The sequence below is a fragment of the Cottoperca gobio genome, unplaced genomic scaffold (assembly GCF_900634415.1).
Source record: "Cottoperca gobio unplaced genomic scaffold, fCotGob3.1 fCotGob3_200arrow_ctg1, whole genome shotgun sequence".
In the NCBI taxonomy this organism is placed as follows: Eukaryota; Metazoa; Chordata; class Actinopteri; order Perciformes; family Bovichtidae; genus Cottoperca; species Cottoperca gobio.
In genome coordinates this window covers 193,252-205,000 of record NW_021166839.1, presented here as the reverse complement: position 1 = coordinate 205,000, position 11,749 = coordinate 193,252, and the positions used below count along the sequence as shown (strand labels likewise).

Sequence of the window (11,749 nt, the reverse complement as noted above, 5' to 3'; positions counted from 1 at the left end):
ACAGGAACGTGTGAAGCTGCTCAACGTCAATTAATCTGTGACTCATCAGTGAAAATGTGATTAAAACACTAAATAATAATAATACTGTGAGACGACTGTGACAAAGTGAACCTTCTTTACAGCTTAGTTTCACTGGCTTCTCCTCATAAACTGGACATTGTTTGTAAACTCAATATTATTATTTAGATATTTACTTGTGAAATTTAAGTTTTCATTAAATCACAACGATCCGATGAACCTGCCGGTATTCTTAATTTATAATTAAGTCAACAAAATGTCAGATAATATAAAAAGTCGGATGTTTTCAGAGGTTCAGCTGTAGGGATGTGGGGATAATAACTTTATTAGAATAAGAAAGTATTTATTACAGTGGCAGGTCTTCAGGAGCAAAACATTTTGTGTCATTTTCACATTTCGTCAACAGCAAACGCATTTTATGTCACTGAAAAATGGAGCTCTTGTTTTGTATGGTTTGTGAGGCATCACTGACGGGACATCGTGCTGCTTCAGCTAACAAACTTTCACTGTTTACATCACAGCGGCATCAGAATCACGGCGAGATCCAACATCTTGCTCTTTTAAAACTAAAAAATACCCGTGTAGGTGAGGACTATTGTCATTTCTAAAGGTGTATTTCTGTTTCATACGTGTTGTTGTATATGTCCACGTTTCACTGTTGAAATCCTCTCTGAGCTCCTAAATGTGCAGGACTGAGCATGCTCAGTGGAGAGCACGCAGCTCATTAATATGCATCACTAGCTAAAAGAAAAAAACTGAGACGCTCTCATTTACAGATGAGTTATTAAATATTCTGCTTCATGTTGAACCCAAGAGGTGCCTTTTAAAATTCAAATATTATTTACTGAGATTCATAATTTGAGTTTCAAACCCACAAACTGAAGCCTCATTAAGACAGAGAGGCGCTTTACTGTAAGAATATGTAAATAAAAATATATTGTACTCTGAAAATATCAACAGAAAATACACCTTGCTGTGTAAATATGTATATATGTATACTAGTACTAAATAAGAACTGTAGTGTGCCAGACTTCTATATAATAACCAGTGAAATAAGAACTGTAGTGCCAGACTTCTATATAATAACCAATGAAATAAGAACTGTAGTGCCAGACTTCTATATAATAACCAGTGAAATAAGAACTGTAGTGCCAGACTTCTATATAATAACCAGTGAAATAAGAACTGTAGTGCCAGACTTCTATATAATAACCAGTGAAATAAGAACTGTAGTGCCAGACTTCTATATAATAACCAGTGAAATAAGAACTGTAGTGCCAGACTTCTACATAATAACCAGTGAAATAAGAACTGTAGTGCCAGACTTCTACATAATAACCAGTGAAATAAGAGAACTGTAGTGTGCCAGACTTCTACATAATAACCAGTGAAATAAGAACTGTAGTGCCAGACTTCTATATAATAACCAGTGAAATAAGAACTGTAGTGCCAGACTTCTATATAATAACCAGTGAAATAAGAACTGTAGTGCCAGACTTCTATATAATAACCAGTGAAATAAGAACTGTAGTGTGCCAGACTTCTATATAATAACCAGTGAAATAAGAGAACTGTAGTGTGCCAGACTTCTACATAATAACCAGTGAAATAAGAACTGTAGTGCCAGACTTCTATATAATAACCAGTGAAATAAGAACTGTAGTGTGCCAGACTTCTACATAATAACCAGTGAAATAAGAACTGTAGTGCCAGACTTCTATATAATAACCAGTGAAATAAGAACTGTAGTGTGCCAGACTTCTATATAATAACCAGTGAAATAAGAACTGTAGTGCCAGACTTCTATATAATAACCAGTGAAATAAGAACTGTAGTGCCAGACTTCTATATAATAACCAGTGAAATAAGAACTGTAGTGTGCCAGACTTCTATATAATAACCAGTGAAATAAGAACTGTAGTGCCAGACTTCTATATAATAACCAGTGAAATAAGAACTGTAGTGCCAGACTTCTATATAATAACCAGTGAAATAAGAACTGTAGTGCCAGACTTCGATATAATAACCAGTGAAATAAGAACTGTAGTGCCAGACTTCTATATAATAACCAGTGAAATAAGAACTGTAGTGTGCCAGACTTCTATATAATAACCAGTGAAATAAGAACTGTAGTGCCAGACTTCTATATAATAACCAGTGAAATAAGAACTGTAGTGCCAGACTTCTATATAATAACCAGTGAAATAAGAACTGTAGTGCCAGACTTCTATATAATAACCAGTGAAATAAGAACTGTAGTGCCAGACTTCTATATAATAACCAGTGAAATAAGAGAACTGTAGTGTGCCAGACTTCTACATAATAACCAGTGAAATAAGAACTGTAGTGCCAGACTTCTATATAATAACCAGTGAAATAAGAACTGTAGTGCCAGACTTCTATATAATAACCAGTGAAATAAGAACTGTAGTGTGCCAGACTTCTATATAATAACCAGTGAAATAAGAACTGTAGTGCCAGACTTCTATATAATAACCAGTGAAATAAGAGAACTGTAGTGTGCCAGACTTCTACATAATAACCAGTGAAATAAGAACTGTAGTGCCAGACTTCTATATAATAACCAGTGAAATAAGAACTGTAGTGCCAGACTTCTATATAATAACCAGTGAAATAAGAACTGTAGTGCCAGACTTCTATATAATAACCAGTGAAATAAGAACTGTAGTGCCAGACTTCTATATAATAACCAGTGAAATAAGAACTGTAGTGCCAGACTTCTATATAATAACCAGTGAAATAAGAACTGTAGTGTGCCAGACTTCTATATAATAACCAGTGAAATAAGAACTGTAGTGCCAGACTTCTATATAATAACCAGTGAAATAAGAGAACTGTAGTGTGCCAGACTTCTATATAATAACCAGTGAAATAAGAACTGTAGTGCCAGACTTCTACATAATAACCAGTGAAATAAGAACTGTAGTGCCAGACTTCTATATAATAACCAGTGAAATAAGAACTGTAGTGCCAGACTTCTATATAATAACCAGTGAAATAAGAACTGTAGTGCCAGACTTCTATATAATAACCAGTGAAATAAGAACTGTAGTGCCAGACTTCTATATAATAACCAGTGAAATAAGAACTGTAGTGCCAGACTTCTATATAATAACCAGTGAAATAAGAACTGTAGTGCCAGACTTCTATATAATAACCAGTGAAATAAGAACTGTAGTGTGCCAGACTTCTATATAATAACCAGTGAAATAAGAGAACTGTAGTGTGCCAGACTTCTATATAATAACCAGTGAAATAAGAACTGTAGTGCCAGACTTCTATATAATAACCAGTGAAATAAGAGAACTGTAGTGCCAGACTTCTATATAATAACCAGTGAAATAAGAACTGTAGTGTGCCAGACTTCTATATAATAACCAGTGAAATAAGAACTGTAGTGCCAGACTTCTATATAATAACCAGTGAAATAAGAACTGTAGTGCCAGACTTCTATATAATAACCAGTGAAATAAGAACTGTAGTGCCAGACTTCTATATAATAACCAGTGAAATAAGAGAACTGTAGTGTGCCAGACTTCTACATAATAACCAGTGAAATAAGAACTGTAGTGCCAGACTTCTATATAATAACCAGTGAAATAAGAGAACTGTAGTGTGCCAGACTTCTACATAATAACCAGTGAAATAAGAACTGTAGTGCCAGACTTCTATATAATAACCAGTGAAATAAGAACTGTAGTGCCAGACTTCTATATAATAACCAGTGAAATAAGAACTGTAGTGCCAGACTTCTATATAATAACCAGTGAAATAAGAACTGTAGTGTGCTAGACTTCTATATAATAACCAGTGAAATAAGAGAACTGTAGTGTGCCAGACTTCTATATAATAACCAGTGAAATAAGAACTGTAGTGCCAGACTTCTATATAATAACCAGTGAAATAAGAACTGTAGTGTGCCAGACTTCTATATAATAACCAGTGAAATAAGAACTGTAGTGCCAGACTTCTATATAATAACCAGTGAAATAAGAGAACTGTAGTGCCAGACTTCTATATAATAACCAGTGAAATAAGAACTGTAGTGCCAGACTTCTATATAATAACCAGTGAAATAAGAGAACTGTAGTGTGCCAGACTTCTATATAATAACCAGTGAAATAAGAACTGTAGTGCCAGACTTCTATATAATAACCAGTGAAATAAGAACTGTAGTGCCAGATTTCTATATAATAACCAGTGAAATAAGAACTGTAGTGCCAGACTTCTATATAATAACCAGTGAAATAAGAACTGTAGTGCCAGACTTCTATATAATAACCAGTGAAATAAGAACTGTAGTGTGCCAGACTTCTATATAATAACCAGTGAAATAAGAACTGTAGTGTGCCAGACTTCTACATAATAACCAGTGAAATAAGAACTGTAGTGCCAGACTTCTATATAATAACCAGTGAAATAAGAACTGTAGTGCCAGACTTCTATATAATAACCAGTGAAATAAGAACTGTAGTGCCAGACTTCTATATAATAACCAGTGAAATAAGAACTGTAGTGCCAGACTTCTATATAATAACCAGTGAAATAAGAACTCTAGTGCCAGACTTCTATATAATAACCAGTGAAATAAGAACTGTAGTGCCAGACCTCTATATAATAACCAGTGAAATAAGAACTGTAGTGCCAGACTTCTATATAATAACCAGTGAAATAAGAACTGTAGTGCTAGACTTCTATATAATAACCAGTGAAATAAGAGAACTGTAGTGTGCCAGACTTCTATATAATAACCAGTGAAATAAGAACTGTAGTGCCAGACTTCTATATAATAACCAGTGAAATAAGAACTGTAGTGCCAGACTTCTATATAATAACCAGTGAAATAAGAACTGTAGTGCCAGACTTCTATATAATAACCAGTGAAATAAGAACTGTAGTGCCAGACTTCTATATAATAACCAGTGAAATAAGAACTGTAGTGCCAGACTTCTATATAATAACCAGTGAAATAAGAACTGTAGTGCTAGACTTCTATATAATAACCAGTGAAATAAGAGAACTGTAGTGTGCCAGACTTCTATATAATAACCAGTGAAATAAGAACTGTAGTGCCAGACTTCTATATAATAACCAGTGAAATAAGAACTGTAGTGCCAGACTTCTATATAATAACCAGTGAAATAAGAACTGTAGTGCCAGACTTCTATATAATAACCAGTGAAATAAGAGAACTGTAGTGTGCCAGACTTCTATATAATAACCAGTGAAATAAGAACTGTAGTGCCAGACTTCTATATAATAACCAGTGAAATAAGAGAACTGTAGTGCCAGACTTCTATATAATAACCAGTGAAATAAGAACTGTAGTGCCAGACTTCTATATAATAACCAGTGAAATAAGAACTGTAGTGCCAGACTTCTATATAATAACCAGTGAAATAAGAACTGTAGTGCATGCTATTGATGTGTTGTGTTTGAGAGCAGCAGGACATCAATCCTCTGATCCTGGTGACAGATTTAACCCCCGGTGCTACAACATCTTCACCTGAAACAGCTGTTCACCTCCCACCTCCTCCCCCTCCTCACCCCTGCAGCAGCAATAAGACGAGCTGTAATCTGAGGATCCAGGCCACACACAGATTAAAACACAAACCAGACGAGGAGCTTCAATCACAGATTAACAGAACATCTCTGTGGAAATCCTCATTTCTGACAGAATAAAAGCAATAATCCATCTGTGTTTTTCTCAGTTCAGAGCAGATTACATGACGGCTGCTGCGGTCACTGATACTACAGAGGAAGAAAAACACAAACACACCGCTGACAGCATGTCCGATAATCTCATTTTCCAACTGAACCTCAGATTCACACGCTGATCTGAGGTCAGGTTTATCAAAGTGGTGGAGATGAATGGAAGTCCCTTCAGAATAAAACACTTTTATACTGTTCACTTCTTGTTTGAGATTAATGCTAACTAATTAAGCGTTATAAATTTTGGCCTATTGCGACCGATGTGCTGTGATGAGGTGATCTAACCTTCAAAATAAAGCGACATGGTTCCCTACAGAAAACAATTCTTCTGAATTTATTCTCGCAAATATAATATCTCTATCTGTACATTTGTGAATTTATTTTGGCGTATATTTAACACTTTAATCTCAGAAATATGTTTTTTAATATAAAATATTAAATTCTATATAAAATAATCTGATTTTAAAAAGTTTATTTTCAACACTTCAGTTTAACTTCTTATGCATAATTTAATATTTCGTACATTTGAAACTTTCCTCAGAGGTAAATAAAGTAACTCACCACCTGTGAGGCCAGACGATGTGAAGAGGCCTCCCCGGGTCTGATGCCCCCCCCCCACTTCCTGCTCTCTGCTCGGTTCTGGGTTCATCTGGATCCTCGTCACGCCTGTCGGTGCCAGAGACATAAGTATTATAGTACAGAGTATTTATAGCAGTATTAGTACACAGTATTGTAGTACAGAGTATTTATAGCAGTATTAGTACACAGTATTATAGTACAGAGTATTTATAGCAGTATTAGTACACAGTATTATAGTAGAGTATTTATAGCAGTATTAGTACACAGTATTATAGTACAGAGTATTTATAGCAGTATTAGTACACAGTATTATAGTAGAGTATTTATAGCAGTATTAGTACACAGTATTATAGTAGAGTATTTATAGCAGTATTAGTACACAGTATTATAGTAGAGAGTATTTATAGCAGTATTAGTACACAGTATTATAGTAGAGTATTTATAGCAGTATTAGTACACAGTATTATAGTAGAGTATTTATAGCAGTATTAGTACACAGTATTATAGTAGAGTATTTATAGCAGTATTAGTACACAGTATTATAGTAGAGAGTATGTATAGCAGTATTAGTACACAGTATTATAGTAGAGTATTTATAGCAGTATTAGTACACAGTATTATAGTAGAGTATTTATAGCAGTATTAGTACACAGTATTATAGTAGAGTATTTATAGCAGTATTAGTACACAGTATTATAGTAGAGTATTTATAGCAGTATTAGTACACAGTATTATAGTAGAGTATTTATAGCAGTATTAGTACACAGTATTATAGTAGAGAGTATTTATAGCAGTATTAGTACACAGTATTATAGTAGAGTATTTATAGCACTATTAGTACACAGTATTACAGTAGAGAGTATTTATAGCAGTATTAGTACACAGTATTATAGTAGAGTATTTATAGCAGTATTAGTACACAGTATTATAGTAGAGAGTATTTATAGCAGTATTAGTACACAGTATTATAGTAGAGTATTTATAGCAGTATTAGTACACAGTATTATAGTAGAGAGTATTTATAGCAGTATTAGTACACAGTATTATAGTAGAGTATTTATAGCACTATTAGTACACAGTATTACAGTAGAGAGTATTTATAGCAGTATTAGTACACAGTATTATAGTAGAGTATTTATAGCAGTATTAGTACACAGTATTATAGTAGAGAGTATTTATAGCAGTATTAGTACACAGTATTATAGTAGAGTATTTATAGCAGTATTAGTACACAGTATTATAGTAGAGAGTATTTATAGCAGTATTAGTACACAGTATTATAGTAGAGTATTTATAGCAGTATGAGTACACAGTATTATAGTAGAGTATTTATAGCAGTATTAGTACACAATATTATAGTAGAGTATTTATAGCAGTATTAGTACACAGTATTATAGTAGAGTATTTATAGCAGTATTAGTACACAGTATTATAGTAGAGAGTATTTATAGCAGTATTAGTACACAGTATTATAGTAGAGTATTTATAGCAGTATTAGTACACAGTATTATAGTAGAGTATTTATAGCAGTATTAGTACACAGTATTATAGTAGAGTATTTATAGCAGTATTAGTACACAGTATTATAGTAGAGTATTTATAGCAGTATTAGTACACAGTATTATAGTAGAGAGTATTTATAGCAGCATTAGTACACAGTATTATAGTAGAGTATTTATAGCAGTATTAGTACACAGTATTATAGTAGAGAGTATTTATAGCAGTATTAGTACACAGTATTATAGTAGAGTATTTATAGCAGTATTAGTACACAGTATTATAGTAGAGTATTTATAGCAGTATTAGTACACAGTATTATAGTAGAGAGTATTTATAGCAGCATTAGTACACAGTATTATAGTAGAGTATTTATAGCAGTATTAGTACACAGTATTATAGTAGAGTATTTATAGCAGTATTAGTACACAGTATTATAGTAGAGTATTTATAGCAGTATTAGTACACAGTATTATAGTAGAGAGTATTTATAGCAGCATTAGTACACAGTATTATAGTAGAGTATTTATAGCAGTATTAGTACACAGTATTATAGTAGAGAGTATTTATAGCAGTATTAGTACACAGTATTATAGTAGAGTATTTATAGCAGTATTAGTACACAGTATTATAGTAGAGAGTATTTATAGCAGTATTAGTACACAGTATTATAGTAGAGTATTTATAGCAGTATTAGTACACAGTATTATAGTAGAGTATTTATAGCAGTATTAGTACACAGTATTATAGTAGAGTATTTATAGCAGTATTAGTACACAGTATTATAGTAGAGTATTTATAGCAGTATTAGTACACAGTATTATAGTAGAGAGTATTTATAGCAGCATTAGTACACAGTATTATAGTAGAGTATTTATAGCAGTATTAGTACACAGTATTATAGTAGAGAGTATTTATAGCAGTATTAGTACACAGTATTATAGTAGAGTATTTATAGCAGTATTAGTACACAGTATTATAGTAGAGTATTTATAGCAGTATTAGTACACAGTATTATAGTAGAGTATTTATAGCAGTATTAGTACACAGTATTATAGTAGAGAGTATTTATAGCAGTATTAGTACACAGTATTATAGTAGAGTATTTATAGCAGTATTAGTACACAGTATTATAGTAGAGAGTATTTATAGCAGCATTAGTACACAGTATTATAGTAGAGTATTTATAGCAGTATTAGTACACAGTATTATAGTAGAGAGTATTTATAGCAGTATTAGTACACAGTATTATAGTAGAGTATTTATAGCAGTATTAGTACACAGTATTATAGTAGAGAGTATTTATAGCAGTATTAGTACACAGTATTATAGTAGAGTATTTATAGCAGTATTAGTACACAGTATTATAGTAGAGAGTATTTATAGCAGTATTAGTACACAGTATTAGAGTAGAGTATTTATAGCAGTATTAGTACACAGTATTATAGTAGAGTATTTATAGCAGTATTAGTACACAGTATTATAGTAGAGAGTATTTATAGCAGCATTAGTACACAGTATTATAGTAGAGTATTTATAGCAGTATTAGTACACAGTATTATAGTAGAGAGTATTTATAGCAGCATTAGTACACAGTATTATAGTAGAGTATTTATAGCAGTATTAGTACACAGTATTATAGTAGAGAGTATTTATAGCAGTATTAGTACACAGTATTATAGTAGAGTATTTATAGCAGTATTAGTACACAGTATTATAGTAGAGAGTATTTATAGCAGTATTAGTATACAGTATTAGAGTAGAGTATTTATAGCAGTATTAGTACACAGTATTATAGTAGAGTATTTATAGCAGTATTAGTACACAGTATTATAGTAGAGTATTTATAGCAGTATTAGTACACAGTATTATAGTAGAGAGTATTTATAGCAGTATTAGTACACAGTATTATAGTAGAGTATTTATAGCAGTATTAGTACACAGTATTATAGTAGAGTATTTATAGCAGTATTAGTACACAGTATTATAGTAGAGAGTATTTATAGCAGTATTAGTACACAGTATTATAGTAGAGTATTTATAGCAGTATTAGTACACAGTATTATAGTAGAGAGTATTTATAGCAGCATTAGTACACAGTATTATAGTAGAGTATTTATAGCAGTATTAGTACACAGTATTATAGTAGAGTATTTATAGCAGTATTAGTACACAGTATTATAGTAGAGAGTATTTATAGCAGCATTAGTACACAGTATTATAGTAGAGTATTGTTACCGTAGTGTCTGAGGCTGTTTGAGGAGTTTGTGTTTTGGCAGCAGTCTGAAAAACAACAGAAACATGTTTACGGAGTGAACACATGGAGATAGCTGCAGTTTCCACAGCTCCTGAACGCCTCATCGCTGCTGACGGACGGACACACACACACATCCCACTAAAGTGATGAAGACTCTCCAGAACGCAGGCGGCCATGTTTGTTCGTAGAGCGATGATCACGCCATTTTATTTTTTTATTTCTTATATTACAAAGATTACATTACAAGTAGTAGTAGTATTACAAGAAATATTACAAGTTGTCTTTACTCAAAAATAATATTTTTTATTTTTACATTTTTGTTTTGAATAGAAAGACTTTTTCCCCATCATATTATTCAGACTTTTCTTCCTCCAAAATGTTCAACATAACTTTTCTATATTGTTGTGTTTCACAGTTTTTGGACAACAATGGAGAGGACGAAGATGTAGCCGATCACACGGGTTAGTGACCCGGCCCGCAGCGACCCAGACCAGTCGGGTCACACTGAAGGTTCCTCACTTTAAACCCATGTTGGCTCTGAATGGAGCCGCGAGCATCACAGACATGATGAGTCCACTGTGTCCAGTGACGGTCCAACCGTCAACGCACTGCTGTTCTCTGCACGTTGATGATGTAACGCTCAGATGGAGGCAAAGCTGTCACGGATTATTTCCAGAGCAGAGAAGAAGAAGCATCTGCTGTAAATCTGTAAAACCCCAAAACAAAACAAGAGAAACCTGCTGCTTCATCTGCAGGTTCAGCTGGGACACAAAGTCCCACAATCCCCTGGGTGTCCGCTTCATCCTGTGAGCTGCTTTCTGATTGGCTGGCGATTGTTCTGTTTCCACCAATCAGCAATTAGTTTGTTTACCTTATTTCTTCTCACACCAAAACTCACCGGCGGGTCTGAAGAGAAGATCTTTCTTTTTAATGCCAAAATTATTTTCTCAGACAGAAAAAGAGTTTCAACTTTCCGACGTTCCATGAACGCATCATGTGTATCACTTCCAACTGCACGTGTTAGTCTTTGTCATAATTAGTTGTATTTTGTTATACATTTGTGTTAAAACATTTAATATTGATATATTCTTTTTACATTTTCTCGTATTGTTTTTGTTTGCACCATTGCACATGTGAAAACCTACAATAAATACTAATAATAATAATATTAATAATAAAGTGCAGGTGTGTGTCGGCTGCAGGACGCTTTTTAGGTTCAGAGCTTTTTTTACATTTGAACTGTAAACCCCTGGAGTCACAGCATGGGGGGCTCATAGTGTTGGCTGCAGGATGTACTTTAGATGGAGGGGGGGGGGGGGGATGGTTGCAGAATCAACCACAATTGGCTCCATATGTCTGTTTGAAGTAACTGTGATGAAGAGGAACGAATTAAGGATCAAACCGGCGTCAGTGATTTGTCCTTACCACACACACACACACACACACACACACACACACACACACACACACACACACACACACACACACACACACACACACACACACAGCTCAGTGGTGACATAATCCGGAGTGTGTCTGAGTCCAGAGGAAGACGCTTCATAAAGACAGAAATACAAACGGAGTTCATCAGGATTAAAAAGCTTCTTCTTCTATTAATAAATCTCCATCAATACGTCTGCATCAGTGTGTACAGCACCACAGAAG

General features: G+C 33.6%; 1 protein-coding gene across 1 annotated transcript in view; it reads right to left on the bottom strand.

Annotated features, from left to right (window-relative positions):
- Positions 1-11,749, bottom strand: part of gtdc1 (glycosyltransferase-like domain containing 1) — a 42,190-nt gene that overhangs the window by 15,924 nt on the left and 14,517 nt on the right. Inside the window, exons 6-7 of the mRNA XM_029426551.1 lie at positions 10,066-10,110; positions 6,313-6,417 (exon numbers count right to left, since the gene is read on the bottom strand). Of these exons, the coding sequence (XP_029282411.1) occupies positions 6,313-6,417; positions 10,066-10,110 (150 nt within the window). The remainder of the gene's footprint in view (positions 1-6,312; positions 6,418-10,065; positions 10,111-11,749) is intronic.